Source organism: Mytilus californianus, unplaced genomic scaffold, assembly GCF_021869535.1.
Source record: "Mytilus californianus isolate M0D057914Y unplaced genomic scaffold, xbMytCali1.0.p SCAF_4, whole genome shotgun sequence".
NCBI lineage: Eukaryota > Metazoa > Mollusca > Bivalvia > Mytilida > Mytilidae > Mytilus > Mytilus californianus.
Window position 1 is genome coordinate 54,099,696 of NW_026262690.1, and position 23,667 is coordinate 54,123,362.

The following is a 23,667-nucleotide window of genomic DNA, read 5'->3' on the forward strand; positions in this document are numbered from 1 at the left end:
TTAAAACGATATATATTGAAAGACTAATTAAACCACCATGTCAACCCATTTTACTCTGTCATTTAATGTTGAACAGCGTAAGAATGCGAAAATATAACATATCTACAGAATATATGTTTTAGTTTTCTTTTGAAAAACCTTCATATTAGTCTTCTGTGCTATATGCATTGTTAGCTCTTACTTTAATATTGTAGGAACGTCTCTCAATCTTATGTTGTCTTATTTCATTGTGACAATCACACTCATAGTCACTTCTTACTGTTTTATGAATAAAAGGAGATGTTGGTTATGTCACTGAAACAGCAGTTCAATGAAAACAATCAAGACATCTAGAGTACAACATATGGCCTTAATAATAGACAAATGTGTATACGATATGTCTAGCACTGAATTGGTGTGAGTCTTAAAAGAGGGGAGTTAATAGATTAAACAGGGAGGCGTGGGATATACGCCCAAGAGACAGCAACCAAAAGTACACATATAACCAAACAATGTATAGAGGACAGCATATAACCTTCAACAATAGACGGGTATCTAGACAATATGTCAAGACCTAAATCGTTTTAAAGATCCACCAACAATACCAAATTCTCTGAATAAAATGAAATATGACGTAACACAACAGTCGACTCACAACCATTGATGAGGCTCTTGAATAGGAATATGGCGGGGTTAAACTAGTTTTTGAGATTTCGATCCTCCCCTTTCAATCTAGGTCAGCGTACTAGCAAAAGAGACATTTAAGAACATTTGATAGAAGTCAGTTTAGAAATGACACTCTACTCAGTATATATTGGACAACAAATGCACAAGTAAAACAATTATAGATAATACTCAATGAGAAATCTTGAAGTTACTGAAAGCAACCTAAAAGTACTTTACCTGCTTTTATTAAATCAATATGAAATTGGCGGCTGTAGGCTGTTTTTCGAACAATTACAAATATAGATTTACAACAGCATATTAATCTTAAACAATGCAGCTCATTTCCAAAAAAAAACTTTACGCTATAAACTTTCAATACAGAAAAATAAAAGAAACACTTAAGGTAAATTGAATAAAAACAATGCTTGAACAACAACAGTAAACTTTTATCAATAAGTATATTTAAAGATCTATTAACCAAACAGAAAGATTTAGTAGGATATGAATATAAAAAAGGAGATGTGGTATGATTGCCAATGAGACTAAAGGACGAGAATGTAATCGACTATAGGTACTTTACGGATTTCTCCCATGAGCAAAATCCGTACACTTAAGTAAAATGTAAAAGGCACCGATATGATAAAATATGAGGGGGGAAAAATGTTTAAAGAGAAAACCAACGGCCTGATTTATTCTGTTTTTGTAATTTTACCTCAGTCTTAAGTTATATCGTGCTGGATTTCTAATTAGATCAATATACGAATGAATCGACAGAAGAAAAAAACTGTCCTGCCTCCTACTCATTCTTTATGTTCAATGTATTCATGTAAAATATCGTATTCGCTAATGGTGTTCATCAAGTCTTTATCCTCTATAAATTCTTAAGACTTATCAAAACATGTTGAACATGTGAACTACATACTTTATATGGAAATGATATTGGTTATAATACGATACGTTATATGTTAATAAGGCTTGAAACTCAAAATGAACGAACTTACTGTGACTGTGATTTTAACCTATTAGAGTCAAGGACAAGTCTTCAGATGAGTCCATACTTAGAGTAACATATAAAAATGTTATTGAAAACCACGAAGGTATCACAATGTCCCCATAGAAGACGGCGAATATCGTTACATATCAGTGTTTGTAGATGAATTATGCGAACCGACCTATCAAAACCGTGAGTTACATCTGACAACCATCGCTTTTTATAACCATCCTTGTTTTATTTTTGCAAACTTTCAAATTGGTTCAGATTGAACCGGTGTTGTCTTCATTGGTTACACAGCAAAATTTAAGAAAAACAACTTATTATGTGATAATTTGTAATTATTTTCAAATACGATAAGGGCAATAAACTTTAATGCACATATCGCTATTTTGTGATACGAAGATAGTGAAATTTTTTTAGTAAATTTTAAAATCATGCATCTGTTCGGTGTGAGCCAAGGCTCCGTGTTAAAGACCGTACTGTGACCTATAACGGTTTACTTTTATAAATTTTGACTTGGATGGAGAGTTGTCTCATTGGCACTCATACCACATCTTCTTATACTAGTATCTATTCAGGCATGTCAAATGAGAACAACGCAACGGAAACTTCTGTTCTGCGGGTTATGCGTTGCATAAAGGACAACCATTACAAGGGCTCAAAGGAATGTACTTCTAATAATACTACAAAAAAGTATTAACAAAAACACCAACTCCAAGGAAAATTCAAAAAAGGGGGAGGAGTCTATAAAACCTGACAAAATCAAACGTAAACCTATATCAACCAACGGAACGAATAGAAAACAACTGTCATATTCTGGACTTAGTACAGGCATATTCAGCAAATGTATATCCAATGCCCAAATATAAATCATCTCAAATATTTGGAATTGTAAGATTTATTTTTTACTGAAACCGTTTTTCTTGATAGAGAACAGCACTATATATCTCGGAAGGTGTAGCATACAGAACTTCACGTCAGCTTCAAAAAGTATCTATTCTATAAAACAGAGAGGAACATATCTGGATACAAATGAGTTTCATGTATATTTGAACTTACCGAAATATTTAATTATGGTATTTCACGATTAATCACATATTGCTGTCTTTTTATGGTGGTGGCAATTGTTCTGTAGTATGAGAGTTCTTTGCGTTCCAATTTATACCGGTAAACATTGGATTGTCTTGATTTAAAGACATTCAGTTTTCTTTTTATATGCAACGAGACTTTCACCAAAGATGGTTTTCGATAAAAATTGTGTAGTGCAAAAATTGTGTGAAGTGTCAATTTTTGGTTGCTATGTAGTGTTTTTGACCATGATGTTGTTTGTATTTCGTCGATTGCCTCCTTGGTAACTCTTGAACTGTTTCCGCGTTTGACAAGAGAGTATACTGGGAAGACTATCATTCTTGCATTAAACATCATGACACAGTATGTTGTTTTTCTTTTATTGTTTTGATTCATTCTTTTATTGTCAATCTTTATATTTAGGCAACAAAAGATCAAAGTGCAAATGAAATTGTACGCTTTCCCGTTAATGCATATTCATGTTCCAAAATACGATCCTTTGTCTTGGGCCATTTTGCATTAATGCATATACATGAATAAAACTAACGGTAATAGTCTTTGATAAAAACACAAAATTGCAGCTAACTAAGAAAATCACCAAAATTGGATTTTCTAATCACGAGGAATGAGTCATCTAATTTGCTTTTTTCCCCTACTGTTTATAAGTTTTTATATCAGTTTTTTTTTGCTGTTTTATTTGTATCTGTTTTTTTCAATAACATGCATACTAGCTATGATCAGCTATTTTAAGTACATATGCATTTACATTTGTTATTGTTATATAGTAATTGCAATTTATTGATGGTGTTATGGCCCATTCGTGATTCGATCAGATCTATGATGCAGCACAATTAAAATGAAACATAAATGTCGTATTTGACCTTGCCATTCTGTCAACACTGATTATTCTGGGAATTGATATTGTAACCATTACCACAAAAATGCATAATATATATGTATTTTTTCCATTGGGACGACACATGAAAACACGGTATTAATCACTTCACAATGTTTTTCTGTTTACATTGCCATTACTGATGAAGAAGTTTAAATAATACATCTTTCCTGCATTGCGGTTTAAATGTTTGTTAAATGGTTGTTATGGAGGAATATGCAGGTAACTTGCTGTTATTCTAATCACAATGATGTAACACAAGTATTGACTTTGATAAATTGATAAATGACATTATGAAAATCACTGGTTAAATGGAAACCAAAAAAGGAGTAAAGTGGTGACACTTTTTAAACGCTCTATAGTCTCTGCGGGTTTTTTACTGAACCTTTTATTTTAATAATTACATTGTGTAAAGCAATACTTTGTTATTTTCCTTTATCTTGCATGTCCCATATAGGAAAAGGGAAAATGTTGACACAAATTAGTTTCATGTAAAGTTTTCCTTTTATGTCGTTAATACAATAAAACAAATCAATCAAGAATACTCTGTCCTTGTTTTAAATCAACTGTAAACACTTTAAAATCATATATCATCGAACACATTCATGAATGTGAAGGTTTACATGCCGGATATTTTTCTTCATAGTATGAAGGAGTATGTCGAAAACGATTTGCGCGCAACTAATTAGGTAGCAGATGCTTTCTCTTTTTTTTTTTCGTTTTTTGTATTATAATTTATATTCAACCTTATAAGGTTATAACGTATTTTGTCCTTAGAAATTTATATATTTCTCTAATTTGGATTCGAACTGAAGAATGTGAACTAAAGCTATCGAGACATCAACCATAACGCTACACAAACTTCCTTAAAGTATTTGTCTAACGAGGCATTATAATTATATTAACAATACTTATCTCTCATTTACATTACAGGTTTTCCTGAGGTCCCAGTATCTCGAGGGTGGAGATAACAGAGACCCATTATATAGACATGCTGCTTTAACGTACCTGCATGCAGTTCAAGTCCCTCAACCCGGTAGGTTAAACATAATAGTCACATTAATTACGACTTTCGTGCAGAATAAAGGAAAACGTAACATATGTTCCATATCATGTGCATTTGGAATCATATTTTTGAAGGGATCTTAATTCTACTATATGTAAACATTAACGGTTCTTGAATCTTTCTGTATAACTGCTGAAAGGGATATTTTTTTTTGTTTATTCCGCATCAATTCAATTTATATATCTTTTCAGAGACCACACTACTTTAGTTCAAAACGTTTTACATCAACTAGCAGCCAAATTGATGCGAAACCGTTCAACTTGTTTATTTTATTACTATATCTTCAACTTAATTTAAAAACCAAAATCTGCAAAAAAGGGGTAGCAAAAATGTATGTAAATGTATTTCACTTTAGCTGATATAGCATTATACCAGTTGTCATAAACTCAAACTACCCATTTACAATATAATTATGTGCACACCAATAATTTTTTTATACATAATCTAATGGTGTAAAATTTCTTAATACACCTTTTCTTGGGAAGTTCACCATTCAAGAGTTGTAAATATAGCAAGCAGTCTGTACATTTATCTGTTAGATCGATTTACTCTTCCTTCTTAGAAAATAACCTATTTACTTGAGAATTTCTAATTATTTTGTCATTGAAACTAAATCAGACTGAAGTTTTCTTGAATCTAAAACATCATACTTTAAACTGGAAATGACACACGCATACAATTGTAAAACAATTCCAATACTTCTTTGTGCGAAAAAGATCGTTTTAAATGGAACAGTAATTATATAAATCTTCATCTGACCAAATAATACATTGAAGTGAGGGCATGGATTTCAATTACTGATTCAAATTCTATACCTCTGTTCTGTTAGATAAGCTTTGGACAATCGTACATTTCCTGTTAAGTTTCAAAGGATGTTCAAGTTAATGTGTGATAGCTTGGAAAAATCAATACGGTTGAACTCTTAACCATATTGATTTTTGTATTGATGCAGAATTATTAAAAGTAATAAGTATGCCTTAGGTCGTAAATACGAGCAATGCTGGCTTCAACAACAAAATAATTACGTGGCCTATAAAAAATGTACAAATCTAGGTTATACTGGATTTAAAACTTGAATCTAATGGTAATTTTTATAAGCTGATTCAATCAATTAATGTTGTCTTGCAAGAGCTGGAGAGCATTGATACATTAAATAATTTTGTATTCCTATATGTTTTATATTATGATTAAAATATAAGAGGGAATTATATGACAAAGTAAAAATTTCTACCATAATAGCAAAAGACTAATCTTTGTACCCAAAATAGCCCAATCCGACAGGAATTCGATTGCTTTTTCTTCCGGATAACTAAAGAGCAATAGGGTAGAAAGGTCAAACAGAATTGGGAATTACAGAATTTCGTTGATCTTAATATTGGAAAAGGATTTTTTTTTTTCATTCCAGTATCAGATTTACTTCTGTAGGCTAGTATAAAGATGCTAAAAGGGAAGTCAATTTCGCTGTGTGAGGTGTACAAATACATATACAAGTCCCGCGGTAAGGGGACATTGAAACAACTTTAATCTATATATACAGTTTGAATTGAATTGAATTGAATTGAATTGAATTGAATTGAATTGAGTTGAATTGAATTGAATTGAATTGAATTCATTTGTAATCGTCTTGAATATTCATGAAATGTTTACTACTTGATGTTAAGGTGTAATACCACCAAATCATAGTACGTCACATCCGGTTGCATACGAAAATAGGTCGAAAAAAAATATTCCCTTGAATTTGACAGTTGTAGGTAATTGATCCTACATTTCATTGCAGTAAAACATTTCTGGGTCATAAACATATATCTTGGGTATTTCAAAGCACCATTATTTTTTTATTTGGGGTTTCTATAGAATATTTTGGAAACTTGAGGTTACATGGTTACTAAAGCTTGTATACAGGTTAAAAAAGGGGGAAAATTTGATTGGTTAACTTCCAGTGATGGTTATTTTCTTATATGCAATGAAATGTTATGTGAAATTTTTTCTATAGTACTGGACAGGATCAAACTTTACTCATGCCAAGTATTTCTTTATTTGAAACAAAGATAAATTCTGCACAATTTTTTGAAAAGTGCAAATTTAACAAAGACTAATAGGGGAAAATCAATGGTGGTATTACACCTTAACCATAAACAAATTGAAGTGATCTTCGTGCGGTTCGGAAGGCCAATATGTGTGTGATTGAGAGTTTTACACCGAGGCCAATCAGTAGGAAATCGAAATCAGGTTAACCTATATTAAACGTTTATACGAATGAAATATACCTAATAAAATGATCACTTTATAATAAAGCTATTCCAGAATTAAGTGATTTAAAATATCAAAAGAAAGGGCGTACACAATTGTACTTTTTAGCTACATAAGGAGGCGAAATATTGCTGATATTTCTTATTATAACAAGGTACCTAAACGTTTAATTTCATTTGTAAATTAATTTTTAAAATCGACTTTCCTGTTTTAATTTTTATAAGTTGTTTCAATTAAATACGACCATCATAATCCAATGTTTCATCTGAACAATTTGTATTTATTCAACCTTACAACTTCAACAGGTACAGTTGAAATTTAATGTGGCTATATTTTGTATACCCTTTTTGTTATAAATCTTTTAATCTTTGGATTTCTTAACATTATACTATTTGCTTTTTTTTACAAAAGATAAAGCCAGAAATATGCATCAAACGCAGCAAATAAGGGACCTTTTAAATGTTGTTACACACTTTTAAAATTAAAGTTCTTCATTGAGAATACTTTCCCGGTAAAAGATTAATGGACACCAAATAAAGTTTTATTTTGCATGACACGGTTTGAATTTTTGACTGTTAACGTCACTGATGTAATTTTGGTTCAGGGTCATTACACGTTTTGATGATAATTAACAATTACTCCAAGTTGTCGTCCATCAATAAAACGAATACGAAGATGTTGCTTAGACATGGCCCAGTAGGCAATATAAAAAAAGAAGATGTGGTATGATTGCCAATGAGACAACTCTCCACAAGAGACCAAATGACACAGAAATTAACAACTATAGGTCACCGTACGGCTTTCAACAATGAACAAAGCCCATACCGCACAGTCAGCTATAAAAGCTGACCAAAACATTATAAATATTTATATAAAAAAAGAGGTGTGCTATGGTTACTAATGAAACAACAATGCACCAGTGTACAAAAGACGTGGATGCAAGCACATGTAGGTCACCGTACGACCTCCAACAATGATAAAACCAATAGGGTATAGTCAGGAATAAAAGTCCCCGATGTGACAAAATGTAAAACAATTCGAACAACATAATAAATGAAATATGACAGACAGCAACAAACTACAACTACAGAATTACAGTATCCTTACTTGATATGTTAATATATCTAATTGGAGTAATTGTATTTTATTTGATATTAAGGTTAATGTTTTAACATAGAATTAAATTTAAAAATATTGAATTCTAGTTAATCCTCTTTTTTTTAATTATTAAATTAATCATAACTTATTTCTACATAGGAATCTCGCATTGGAACACACCAAAAATTAAAGATGGTAGGTTAGATGTTGTTGAATTCAGTGTTGTTTATGTCTTAAATCCTTTTTATGTTTATGTTTATGTTTCTTTTATTTTATTAAATTCCTGATGAATTTACGTATTAAAACGTTATTAGTAGTGTTAGGTGAGTTTTGTTTACATAGCACCAATAAAACATATGTATTAGACCACGATTTCCATGGTGAATTTACCCAATAATATCACTAAAAACGAAACAAACATTTATGACGAAATTTATGTTCAGTGGCAGTAATAAGGTCAAATTTATCAGCAAGAAGAAAAGAAACTCAAACATGATCATTAACTCCTCTTCATACGATTATCATTTAAACTTAATATGAGTTCAATGCAAAAACAGTTATTTTCTAAATATGAGTTCAATACACAAACAGTTTATACTAAATATCAATGGAAGAACAGCTTATGTACTTAATATGAGTTCAGTGGAAGACAATGTATACAAAATATGAATTCAATACAAGAACAGTTTGTACGAATATGAGTTCAATACAAGAACAGTTTGTACGAATATGAGTTCAATGTAAGAACAGTTTATATACTTAATATGAGTTTAATACAAAAAGAATTTTCACTAAATATGAGTTCAATGCACGAACAGTTTATACTTAATGTTATTTCAATGCACGAAAAATTTATACTAAATATAAATAACAAGATGTGGTATGAGTGCCAATGAGACAACTATCCATCCAAGTCACAATGTGTAAAAAGTAAACAATTATAGGTCAAAGTACGTCCTTCAACACGGAGCCTTGGCTCACACCGAACAGCAAGCTATAAAGGGCCCCAAAAAGTCTAGTGTAAAACAATTCAAACAGGAAAACCAACGGCCTAATCTATATAAAAATGAGAAACGAGAAACACTTATGAACCACACAAACAAACGACAACCACTGAACAACAGGCTCCTGACTTAGGACAGGTGCATAAAAATGCAGCGGGTTTAAACGTTTAACAGGCGCCAACCTTCACCTTAACCTGAAACAGTGGTATAACATTACAACATAAAAAGACACACAATAGCATATCAATTGAAATGGCTTAATTCGATCAAAAAGACAATACACAAAAACAAGTAAATATACACTGAACGAATAAGTTTGATCTATGACACAATATAAATAAAAAAAGATGTTTCAATGTCAAAAAGACAAATTCAACCTAGGACAAAATGGCGTTAAATAAAGTAACGTACACAGGTAAATTTAAATATAATAATTTTGTTGAGTACAGAAACATTTTTTACAAAATAAATTTGTTATTCATAGTAAGAGTACAGAAGTGAAATTTTTACGTCATACTAAATACTTATCAAAGGTGGTACATATTAAAAATAGTAAGACGAGATATAACACAAAATAAGTAAACATTGAACAACAGAAATGCATTACAAATTGTGTCAACAGGTCAAATTAACACGAAAGAACGATTTGAGAGTACTCGCAGTTACTGAAAGCTAGTTTAAAGCCAAAAACAATTAACAATAAAAAATCATGCATCAAAGACTAAAATCAATTAAAACACATCCCAGGCAGGGATTTAGTGTTTTAACGCCATGGACAGTCAAAGAAGACATGACTTGTGCAATGCCAAAATAAAAGTAACAACAGGCAGTAGGATAGTTAGGATTTAACCTAATAATAAATATGTATGATGTTATGTATAGATAAACCAATTTCTAAATAGAAAATAAACAGCGTGGATAAAGAGGAGTTCAAGAGAAGAACAGTTTATACTTTGAATATGAACTCAATGCAAGAACAGTTGACATAACCATCATTTTCAAGAAAGTCCAATAGACATTATCAGGTCAAAATTCAGAAAAATATTTAACAAACTCACATGTAATATCCGAGTACTCAAAATTATCGATATACAAATGAACAGCTCAAATAATAACTGAGGGGTGGTGACATTTCGACAAAGAAATTAAACTTTCATATTTTAAGGGCCAAAATTAATTCCAAACTTATGTCAACGGTATAATTGCCAATGAAATAACTCTCCACCAGAGACCAAATGACAACTTTAGGTCACCGTACGGCTTTTCAGCAAAACCTATACCGCATAGTAAGCTATAAAAACCACCGAAATGACAAATGTAAAACAATTCAAAAGAGAAAACTAACGGCCTGATATAAGTACAATACAATAAACGAGAAATAAATATGATATACAAACGACAACCACTAAATTACTGGCTCCTGACGTAGGATAGGCACATACAGAATATGTTTAAACATGTTTGCAGGCGCCCAACCCTCCCATTAACCTGAGACAGTGGTGTAACAGCACAACATAATAACAACTATAAAAATCAGTTGATAAGTGCTACACTCATCAGATCGATACAAAGCACAAAAATAACTTAACAAAACACAAAATAAACAAAGAACAGATCTAAGGGTAATCGCAGTTATTGAAAACTAGTTCAAAGCCGATAACAACTAAAAAATAAATCCAGTAACTTAGACTAAAACATCAATCAATTCACATCCAACATCCATATTAAGGACGTCATAAACAGTAACTTCACTTGTAATGAATAACACGACGGATGCCATTAGTATAGCAGAAACTACTAACACTCCCGGAGGACCTGAGTTCAACCCCAGTTTTATGGTGGGGTTTGTTTGTTAAATCTTTAGTTTTCTGTGTAGTGTTTTGTGAACCTGTTTTTTCTTTTCATAGTTTTTTTTTCGTTTTGACCCTGATGTTGTCTGATTTTATTTGACTTCTTATTTTTTAATGACAGCTTAGTATCTTGACTGTCTTTTTTCCTATGCAATCTGTAACTGTTTCATTTTACAACTCTGCACTGAATATACAGACGGATTTACGGAACAATCACCAAAATTAAGAAGACCAGTTAAAAAGTACTATATTGGGTTTTATAATGTTTATGTCTGTTAACGGTTTTTAAAATGATACTTGAATATTGACACACATTTACATCATAAAAGCGGAAAAATTTCCAGTGCACTATACAAAAAATCAATAGCGATTTATCGATGTTCAAAACTAGTACATTTATTTAGAATAAACAAGAGAGAAGCCATGAGAATCGCATGAAACTTCAAACTGAACGAGACCGGATGCTTCCACAAGATAAGGGTCTGTCTTCTCATATGCATTCAGAAAGTGCATTGGAAAAACCCAGCAAAAACGTCACGATAAGGAAAAAGACACAATCGATAATTTTCAGTTCCGACAACATTTTTTGGTTTCATAAGATATAAGACCGCAAAAATACGTCTATTGTGAGTTGAGACACATGCATATCATATCGGTCAACCAATGCGTGATCGGTTTCGTAAATGATATATAGGGTCATTTCAATCGTTAAACCGCACAACCTGCTTGAGGAATTTTTGAGCTGGAGAAACTTTCCAAACTTTACTACTACTACAAGGGGATGTTTAACGACCTTGACTACCCATGAGGGTCTCGCACGGTCGGGACAAACTTTACAAATGGATGCCATATAATTATATTGTGCACGTATGTATTTGTGAACTGGTAACAAATTGGTAAAGATAAACATCCAACATTTTTTAACTACCATTACGTTTGTATGCTACATATACCGACGGTAAACATTGTGCAAACTGTATTCTGTCCAAAGTGACAAAATTTAGGTTTTACATTATTTCTTTTCAACCTGCAAATTTTTAATATGAAGAGTACATTTGTAGTCTCACCGTTAATGTCAATGTCGGAAGTGAGGAACATCATCAGTGGTTTTGTCTGTGCTTCAATCTCGGTGCCATATTTGCGTCTTAAAGAAATTTGGTTTTGATGACACATCTTATGATCATTATCTTTGTTAAATTTTTTCAAAGCTTTAAATGATACGAGCGCTGTTCTTAATTTTAAGGTATGCTAATAGTTATTTCAGTATCCTGCAAGTGAAGAAAAAGTAAAACTCTTCAATCTGTTCAAAATCATCTTATTTCAATTGAAAGCTTTATATCAAAAGGGGAATGTGTGATTAAGCTACTATTTTTGGCTCCAAGAAGTAGAATACGAATTTTATTTATTCATGATATTGCATCCTTCAGATGGTTTAAATCAGACGTTAATTCTAACAGATATGAGTTTTCATATTTTTGAATTGCATATTTGCAAAAGACCTTAATTCATTAATTGCATTTAATGTAAAACTGTAAATCTGCCAATATAGCCCTCTTTGAGACTTTCTCATTTACTTTTAGAAGTCGAAATTACATAGGTAAAAATTGTAAACATAGTGCTTAGCAAAATCAAAATTGTGCCATTTTCATAAAAACATATTCACCCACATAAATGTTTTTGTATGGCATCCTGTATCAAAATATCTTTTCATATTTTATTCGCAATTTTCTATTAAATAATTTATGCAAAAAGTTTGAAGCCTTAAAGACAAGTATGTAAGATAACATTCAAGAATATAAATACTGACATTAGTCAGGCTATATCTTGTCTACATCTAAAGTTTGTTACTTGATAGCTTCATAACACTTAATTTTCAAATTGAAACGAGCACACGTGGAATTATCTCATCACATATATTCAAAACTACGGAATCATTAAAAAGTATACAATTTCTTTCATGATTATAAGTTTTTAACTTAAATTGTATTCCATGTAAATATAGAATTACAAATTTCAATATTTGATACAAGGGTTTTGAACAAAATTATCAGGTATTTCAGTTATCCATGTCGATTTTTATCCAAAACTTGCATGGTGCGTGCATTCCTTAAGCCAAATCCGTCGATGTATAATTTGGTTTATTATAAATCAAATTATAACTGCAACTGGAATATTGTACTGTTAACTAACCTATCTCAAACGACTAAAGACACACAAAGATCGAGATTAAGTCGAAAATAGTAGGATATTACATTTGAAAGTTCAGTTTTAATATTTACATTATTATTTCACTGCTGAATTTATACAGTTCAAATCAATGTAGGAAATCTTTACACAATTCATTCATTACTTCGAACTCTTTTCAAACATAACTTTACAAAAAATTTGAATACTGTATGTTTCACTGGTTATATCACAAATTATTAAAGATTTCTTATTTTTGTTTCAGTCGGAAGACAACAACCATGCCCAAATCCCACTTACAATTTAAGTTTCATCAGCGATCTTGTTGGTGAACATACAGAAATGCGTGTGGATAACAACGGACTCCACATTGATGACAGTGGGATGTACTTCGTGTTCATGACACAATGTTTAAGAACAGAGGACAGATGCATTTCAAATCCTACACCTAATTTTAAAATGCAAATGCAGCTGAAAAGCACTGAAAAAGTTTTAATACAATCAGACGTAGTTAGAGCAGCGGGAAGCTTGGTTTTCCAACCATACGCATATTGTTTATTTACAAGACTTCACCAAAGAGATTCTTTGGGAATGAACATATCAGAGCACAAATATTTGAATTTAATGCTTGGCAGCAACGTTTTTGTCGCCTTTAAGTTACATGATCCTAGTAAGAAAGGTTAAAAACATAGTTGTTATAAATTATTTCTATTAGGACATTGATTGTGAATTATGGCAATATTATGTTTATTATTAGCGAGGCAGGTCCCGAAGTAAACTTTTCTTCTTTACCTTTGAAATATTGTTCATTCGACACTGAATTCGTGATTATAACTTTTTAATAATAGTATTTGTTTTATGTATTATTCAGAAACAGTTTTTTTCTTGATTTGTTTCATTTTTACGTCAATAAAAAAGGCTACTGATTGACTAAGGTAAAACTATAAGATTTGTAGTCATGTGAATTGCTAAATGAAATAACTCTTCAAACCCCATGAGTTACAAAACTTACTTTAACTTTGGTGAAATTTAACATTTCGCAAACGAACAATATTTCAAATTTGAAGTGATTTTATGTAAATTCAGAATGATACATCTTTGACAGAAATTTGCTGGTACAGATATGAACGATACTATGTCTTAGATTTATTTTAAAACATTTGCTCATTGATCATATATTATCAGGCATTTGATAAAATCAGTCATTATGTATTTACTATATACTTGGTCCATTCAAAATGGCGTTGTTTATTTATACCATAACTCATTTGCATCCATTGATCAAGCATGATTATGATTTGCAGATATTGTAGTAAGCTACAAAACACCAGTTGGAACACACTATTGTAATTAAAACAAATTGATCACATTTAACTATTTAGGTCATTTTGCCAATAAAAAAGATATTCTAATTTGGGAAAAGAATTATTCATGTGTAGCCGTCTATGAAATGAAATGAAAGGAACTGATAAGTGACCAGGGGATATCAAACATTCCACTTCTAAAGGGCAGTGAACATTTCAAAGCAGCAATTTGTTCTTTCATTAAAATCTTATTAGGGTTAACAAGTAGACTCATTATTTAAACAGCAAAAACACAGTGCAAGAAGAGGCAGCATTCCCCGATACGAAATATCTCCTGTGCCTTCCTGTTCCTTAGGTCACTTATCAGCACATTATATTATACAGTTACAATAATATGCATCGGAAAGGTTAAAAATGAAACGTTAAACATTAAATTGACTAACAACTTTCAACTTATAGTATTCCTATTTGAAACTATGTTCTTAGAATGTGTTCTGGTGACATTTCTTAAAAGTTGCCAATCTTCTTAAGTTTTGTTTGAGATCAGAGATTGTCTTTAAATACACAAAATGAATGCAAAGATAATTTCTATACTTCTCATGGATAATATGATATTATAATTCTAAAAAGTTTTAGATTTCCCTTTTAAAATATTTCCTTTCAATGTCAATCAACATTTTGAGTGATGTCTTTATGATAGTGTACTCAAATAAAATCATTTTATTCAAAACTACACACAATGATTACACAAGTACAAAGTTGTTAGTTTTTGACGTTTGATTTTTTTTTATGATTGTCATAATCCATATGCGAATACTGGACACCAATTTACTTTTGCGGCTCAACAGGTTTACGTATTTTCATTTTAATTAGTTATTGTATATAATTATTCCCCTTAATATTTCATCCAATTTCAATTTGTTTTTTTAGAATTTTTAGCACGCAAAAATAAATGGTCTGCAGTATTTCACCGACTTTCAATGTGTTGTCCTTACTGGTCCATGCAATGTCTAAGGATATCAAATATCCTCTACTGGCAGCATTTTTAAATTCTGAATTTTGTAAAGAGTAATTGGTGTTTTCTTATCCCAAATTATGCAGTAATATGTATTATTTCACAAAATATACAGAAATGTAACATTTTAAATTTCCAGAAATGTTTTGTGTGTTAATGTGGGCAGCTACGTGTACATTTTCTATACAATGATAGTATAATAAACTGTATTCTTTGAAAGGATTTCAGTTTATTAAAAATGCCCTTATTTCAGTATAACATACATTCCTTAAAACTTTTAGGCAGCATGTTTAAATAAATTAGAAATACAAATATAAAATGATTGAACAGTGTTCCAGTATTGAAAATATAGTAAAGCTGTAAAAAATTTCAATTAGAAAGCAAAATATACATTCATGATCGTTTTCGATTTCCACTTTCCACTTGACGAAATAGTAAACTACTCTTTGTTGATTCCTATATTTTAAAAGTAAGTTAATAACAATACTTATCACTTGTTTTTTCTTTAGGCATTTATTTTATTTACTTGTAATATATTTGTATATTGTTTCTTATCGCTCACATCTCCTTTTCAAATGATGTTGAATATTATAGTTGTTTTAGTTTATAATGTGGCACTATGTGCCTTTGTATCATTTTTAGAATATTTCAGTAATATGGGATTTTACATGTTTGATTTCTTCTTAAAATACTTGTTGTTATTAATATTTGTTACATGGTTTGTTTTTACAGTTTTATTTACTATCTCTTTTAATAATTTATTTGTAAGTAATATTCGCTTTTGGATCTCTCCTTTGTAACCGTTTATGTTGTTTTTTTGTTTTTTTTTTGTGTTAGTTTTTATCTTTTTCCATTTCTAAAATAAAAGGTTTTTCTTCTAAATACCTGACTGGATTTTCGGAAGTAATTGAAAAAGCAATGTCACTTTCATTTAAATTAAAAAACTTCAACAAGTTTAAAATTACTTTATTAAACATTTAAAAATTTGATCAGTTATAAATTATTTAATATTTCATTTTGATTTTCATATTTTCTGTTATGTGCCTTAGCAGTGTCACGGTAGGACATATACTAAATTATATATTAACTGAGTGTCGAATGTATAAATGGTACTATGTTAAATATAAGGAAGAGTTACTACATCTCCAGGAATATTCATTTTCAGACATGGACGGTGTTTAGTGGTATTTTGGATTATGTAAAATCTGGAGTGATACAACATCTTTCCATCCGTCCCTTACATTTCATTTCCGATACTGGCCTAACTAACATTCAATGCATATGAAATGCAAATAACCTGCTCTGTTAAAAATATTTTCCTGAAATTCCAAAATTAAAAAAGTACAATTACTACTTCTTTTTGAGTTTTCTAAATCACTTTCGTTGTAATGAGATCCATCGCTGGCATCTTGCTTCAGATCATCAAATTGTCACATTGATAGCGGCTATAAAATTGTACATATATGTTACTTGTTTTTGGATTATTATTTTCTTCCTATCTCCGTACATTTTATATCACAATGTCCCACCAAATGCTTCGACAATATATGTTATGATGGTATATTCTAATTTTTCCGTTACTTCTTTTGTTCTCAGAATATAATGTAATTGTATGAAAGCCAAGATAACGTACAGTATTGTTGATTATCATTCATCCCAGCTTCTAAATACATGCATGATATGTCATCAACATTTTAAGAGTGTTTTTTGTGAGTAGTAGGACAATTTCTTGAACATAAATGCATCTATAAATGAATATTTTTTTATTATGGAGCTTGACAAAATACCACATTAATGCTAGCATAAACAGTTACAGTTTACATTGTGTTATATAAGTTAAATCAATATGTTTTTACATTTGATTTTAGGTATAATGTTATACTGCAAGAAAATGCTTCTTAAAATAAGTTACATTCGTCAATCGACCTAACTACTCACAAAACACGATGCACTTTTATTTAAATAATTATAAAACACGATCAGATCATCTTATGTTTTAATTGAAAATAAACTTTGAACATACATAATAAAAATGTTTTGAAGAAGTAACTACATTGGACATTTATATATATAAATATATGAATATTTTATAACTGTTATATTTGATAATGTTCATTTGTTTATTAAGTTATAAGCGAAGTTGTCACTCTGATATTGTAACAAACCAAATATATGGCAAACAAAGAAAGGTTGCAGGCAAATTAAGTTATACTGTAAAATTTCATTGTAGAGTCTGATAAACATTTTGCACTTGGAACATCATCAGATGAGTGCCATATTGTTGCTGCTTATTGCAGCTTCTTCAATTTATGACCGTGATTTCTATGTGTTTTATTTATATTTTTGTCGGTTTTAAGATTATAAAATGTACAATGTGTTGTTGAATGGTATTGTGGAAAATGTTTCTGCAGAAGAGTAATGATATTACCTTGAATAAATACTTTTCTGTTTTAAAAAAAACCAGGCACACACTTTATAGATATCTCATTTCTTCTTTTTTGCTGTTACCACTATATTTTATCATTTTCAAGGGAAGGGTTATCTCCCATATGTCATGTTAGAGAAAATTGTTGAAGTTATTTATCCTTCACGTTTCATTTACTGCATTCAAAATACTGAGTTTATCAGTTTTCAGAAAAAGTTAACTAAATGATAAACATTAGTGCATTGTTTTCCAATAGGGCGGACAATGCTTTAAAACCTTTATCATCTAAAAATACTGTTGACTTGAAGAATATTATTTCCAGAAACATGATATAATTTTACCTTACAGACTTAACAGACTTCTTGTTTTCTTTGAACACAGACAATGACATAAAGCCACAAAGATTTTCATTAAAATGAACTACACATTAAATATTTAACTACGTATTCAAAATTGTGATGGCTATAAATTGCTCTGATATGATGTTTGCATGGACATTACTGTTTAGTGCTGTTCATTTTAAACATTTAAGCAATATTGTGACCTTTAAAATGTCGAATTAAGCATAAAATTAGATTTTCAGTTAGAACAGAGTTAAAAACATAGAAATGTCATTTTATTTGATACAGATTTAATATCAGCTCACTCGAAAGTAAATACAAACAAATGTTTAAAAGTGTTGTTTAGAAAATAACATGTCAATATAAATGTTAATTAGACAAAAGTAAGGGGGAAATCTATACAAAAGTCTAAGAGTAAACATTTTCCATTCCGAAATTAATGAATATTATTTTTCCTGATAACCAATGTATAAACATTCCAAATATTTTTTTCATATTTTCGATATCTAATTATTTTTTTTATTATCTCAGACTTCTGTGAATGCGTGCATTTTCCATACTCGCATTACATCTTTTTGGAGCGAGTAACATTTTCAACATTTGTGCTATTTCGTGCCAAAATTTAGTTAGATGCTTATCATTACTTTATTACATTAGTTTCCTTTTAGTAGATATTTGCACCTATTAATGTTTGCCGTCGAAAAAAAAAGATAATTGTCTAAAGTCTACTTTTTACACTAAGTATCATCGTGATTTTTACTAATTTCAGAAGCACTATTTTAGACTAAAACATTTTAATATAATTGATTGATGTATCAAAGATCTTTTCCAACCCATTTTTAACGGTGTAGGCAGTGTTCTATTCGACCCAACACGACCTTGGAAAAGAAGAGAGGCGAAAGATAGCAAAGGGATCTTCAAAAACAGGTAATGTTTGCAACTAAGACGTAAATTGTATTTTTTTTTTTGAATTATTCACTTTGAATTTGGTACGTTATTTTTTACACATTCGGATATAAAATGGAATCAACGAGACAGCGGAATTCCATCCAAACATCCCGATTTAGTCTTAAAAATAATTTACACTGAATAGTGGTTTGTTCCTAATGGACATTATATGTCAGAGTGTTCAGATTTTGTTTGTACAGTTCAGAAGAAACGACCTTTTAGTAACAACGTTACCTACTTTTCAGTCTTTTTATCAATCTTAGGTTTAAACTTGTAGTAGAGTTTCTTTTGAAAGGTAATAATCGACCAGTTTGATAAATCATAGTGATTTATTATCGGAAACCATTTTTTCTCTTCAACGTTAGTGCATGCATGCTGCTTTTATTTTCACTTTTGACATATTGAACTTGCAATAAGGGGTTTGTATGTCCAAAATCAAATTGTCAATCTAATTTTGATAAAGATTAAACTTGTGGATACGTACTCATATTAAGGATAGCGCGATAGGAAATTACATTTGACATGTATTAGCAATGTATTAACATAACTCAAGGGTTAATTACGGTGTTTTTAACTGTAACTTCATTTTTTTCCAACATGAGGGCATCATATACTTATATCACTGAGGTCATCCTTAGTACATTTATCAATTAACAACTTATATGAAAAACATAATTGAAAATTTAATTCATTTTTATTTTGTCGTTCTATCCTATTCAAATGTATCGCCGATTTATTATTTTAAAGTTTCTTTTTTCTTCGGAAGACATTATTAGGTGTTATTCTGTTTAGCTAAACGTGTTGTGTATGTCTTGTGCTTATAAAATATTGTTACTTATATAAATGATAAATAAAGCAGCTAATGAAAAATAATTGTTATCTATATAAGTTATGCAACCCAGTTGATAGGTGGTCGTAATATTTGAGAACTGTTCCATTGTTATGTATCGTAAGACACTCCATGAATGGTGACTTCACAAAAATACCATAAATCAAAAACCATGAATGGTTTCTAAAAAACATCACATATAATGAATGGTGACACGACAAAAACCACATACATTGAATGGTGACAACAAAAATCACATATCATGAACAGTGATAACAAACATCACATACCATGTATGGCGACACTCTGAATGGTAACAACGAAAATCTATACCATGAATGGTAACCCAAACAAATCACATACCATGAATGGTCACTACAAAACAAATCACATGCCATGAATGTCACTACAAAACAAATCGCATAAAATGAAGGTTTACTATAAAATGGTATGGTACCTACAAAAATTATGTACTACGAATGGTCACTACAAAAAATACATACATGAGTTGGAAATAAAGTTATTGTCTTGTACCTAGAATCGTTTCTCTTAGTTTTCAATCCCAAATTAAATAACAACATTAGTATCACGCCAACGGACTGTAAAGGGTTTCGATTCTAATCATCTAGTATTTTCAAGGACCAGACTGTTTTAATTACTTGAGTCTATTAAATACAACTGGTTTAAAAAGTTTCGCTAGGACATGTCAAATTGTTTCTCGACAATGATTATTACAGTTAAGTGTAGATATAATATTGACATGTAACCATTTGTTATCTGAAAAATTATTTCAAAGTCTTCAACCCAATCTTCTTCTTTTTTTCTTGTTATTCAACAACAAATTGTACTTCTGCTGTGTCTTTTGTGGTTTTACAGTGTTATTTTGGTGGCTTTCTCTACTTCCTTTTAGTCATACTTTAAACAAGCACCTACGTTGTTGCTAGAATTAATTTGTCCAGAGTATGGAATGTGCAATGCTACATACATCTCGTGTGCTCGATAATGAGGTATTTGTTGTTTACAAAAAAGGAACAACACTGATAAGGGTAAAGGTTTAAAAGAAAAAACTAAATTGTAAATCGAGTATTAACTCAACCAAACTGAAAAACTAAGTCAGCCATGCCTATATGTCAAAAATTATCATCCGAAATCTATTTCACATAGAGGTACTGTGTTTTGCAACAATTTTTTTTTAAATCTCAACTCACAGTGATTTTTTCACAGATTTTGTCATATATATAGATAGTTTCAGATGAGCAAAACGGATATCGAGTATTTGTTGTTTCTCTTATTCATATTGTCAAGCAAAAATCTAGATGATGTAAACATAGATATGCTATAACATATGTCAACTGGGAAAAAATTAAACCATTATCATATCGAACTGACGACAAATTTACCTTTTTATAGGAATATACGTGAACACTTATGACATAAAAGCCCATATAATCATGTCAAATAATTGCAGGTTTGTCCATAAGCTATTGCGTAAAGGCTGTCTTGTATTATTATGCAAGTCATCTTGTAGCTGCAATTAGAAACACATCGATGCTCTTGTTTAGTGAGGAAGTTATTTTTTTCTGCAATTTATATCAGCACTTTGGCGAACAAAACAAAACAAAATCGTTAGCACAAGAAGCCATTAAAAGCTGAAGAAAATTACCGGATATGAGCCCAAGAAACATTCTATATCGATTTCAATACAATTATATCGTCACTCACATTTGACAAAATAAAAATAATAAATGCTTATATTTTAAGATATGGATGTTGATTTGATTAATTGAACAATTAGCGAATATCATATTTATGCACTTTTAACAGTTTTGTATGGATGGTTTATTCTGAATAAACGAATTTTATGTGTTTTTCCTGAAGAATCGGTGGAAAATATTTGAATAAAATACAATTGCTTCATGTAATTTGTTAGGAATAATAATACTTAACACACAGTCTTTGATAGAACCATGCAAAAGGCTTATAAGTGGGTCCACATAACATGTCAACCAAATGTAATGAAATTTTGCACATATGTTACGATAGTCAAGAGAAAAAACATTTTAGCTTTAAAATTTGATTTAAGGCTTATTTTAGATTTTACAGCGCCATCTATTGGAAAAGGCTTAATTTCCCAAAATTTCCACAAAAATGTGACAATTTTGTTACTCTGAATATGCTAGATATGGTTTTGTTTAGCTGATATTTGAGTTGATTTTTATAACAAGCATCATTCGTCCTTCGAAACTTGACAAAATGTTTTTGCTTGAGTATAGCTATATTTTGGGGCTGACCTGTCTAAAAAGGGCATTTTGGACATTTTTTGGATACTTCCTAAAAAAGGTCAATAAAAAGACAGGAAATCTTGTAAAGTACAATGCATTATTTAATGTTTTAAATATTTCTAAAAAGGTTTACATGTGTGCAACAAGTTTTATGATTTTTGAGCTGGGGTCTCCTACACCGTTACCATGGCAACGGAATAAAAATGAATAATTTTCACATATTTTTCACAATAATCCGTGTATTTAATCATGAAAACTTATTTATCTTTTGACACTGGATTATGGTATTTGGCATGAAGGTGTATAACAATAAGACAGTGTATCTCATAAAATTTAAAACCGTCAATTGACCTTGACCTGTGACCTCAAGGTCAAAATACTTGATTTTTTTTAACATTTTCTTATCTGGAGCACACCTTTTCCTCTCCCTTGACAAAGTCTTTTCATACTTGACATACAAGTGCAGCACCTCAATATCATGTGTCACATACCATGGATGATGACCTTGATCTTTGACCTTCAAGGTCACATAAAAAGTCAAGGTCAAATATTTAATTTCATATGTCACCCTAAAACCAAGCATATTCTTTCTTGCCATGTCAATATGAAAATGAAGAGATGTGGACTGATTGCTTATGAGACAACTATCAACGGCAGTTAAAATGAAGTGGTAGTAAGCAATTCATAGGCCACAGAATGTGCAAGACCTTTTTTAGTGCAGCTAAGGGTTTGTCCCTGGGGGTCATGCCCCGTCCCTCATAAAATAATGATGTTATTTAGTTTTATCTAAAAAAAAAAAAAGGGTTCAGAACTCCATCCTTAACCCATATTTAATCTTAATTGCCTTTTCTAGTTCATCATGAGGGACATGCCCTGCCCCCTACATACCATTAATGGTAAAATAGCATGAAATATGTTCATATCCCTACCTCTAAATCATATATATATTCTCAATCAGCAAGACAACACCTTTGAGTACACCATATATGTTTTTGCTGTGGTTCGTGCCCCTTATATATCTGTTCAGATACCCACCCATAAACCATGTACTCAAATAAATATATCATGACTAGACCAATCAAGTGTAACATATATTGTGTCCCTCATGCCCTACCCCCTCGTTTCATAAATTGGTAAATATATGGAAAACAGTACATATTTCCATGCATTTACCATATATTCTTACTTGCAATGACAATCTTTTTTTACCAGAATGATTTCTACAGGGGAGACATTAGTTTTAATTCACTAAAACGGTTCTACCTAGTTGTAATTAAATTCAAAGACAATTTGGTAGAATTCTGACTTCATGCAGAAAAATTTGAAATACTGTGAATTCAGAACGTAATGTGTGTAATATTATTGTTGCATATTCATGGTGACTGTCAAAAATGTGAGATTAATTAAAGCAAATTTAAATTATATTGAATATTGTACAAAAAATGAAATGTAACTTAGGTCATGTCACA

At 30.7% G+C, this 23,667-nt stretch overlaps 1 protein-coding gene across 3 annotated transcripts in view; it reads left to right on the forward strand.

Moving 5' to 3' along the window:
• Nucleotides 1–19,960, forward strand: part of LOC127738272 (uncharacterized) — a 46,402-nt gene extending 26,442 nt beyond the window's left edge. For 2 of the 3 annotated variants that reach the window (XM_052249459.1, XM_052249457.1), the window contains exons 3-5: nucleotides 4,536–4,638; nucleotides 8,176–8,211; nucleotides 13,320–19,960. In XM_052249459.1, coding sequence (XP_052105419.1) covers nucleotides 4,536–4,638; nucleotides 8,176–8,211; nucleotides 13,320–13,738 — 558 coding nt within the window. In that variant the 3' untranslated portion in view covers nucleotides 13,739–19,960. The remainder of the gene's footprint in view (nucleotides 1–4,535; nucleotides 4,639–8,175; nucleotides 8,212–13,319) is intronic. The other variant, XM_052249458.1, reaches the window with a different exon arrangement.
• Nucleotides 19,961–23,667: the final 3,707 nt, after the last annotated feature.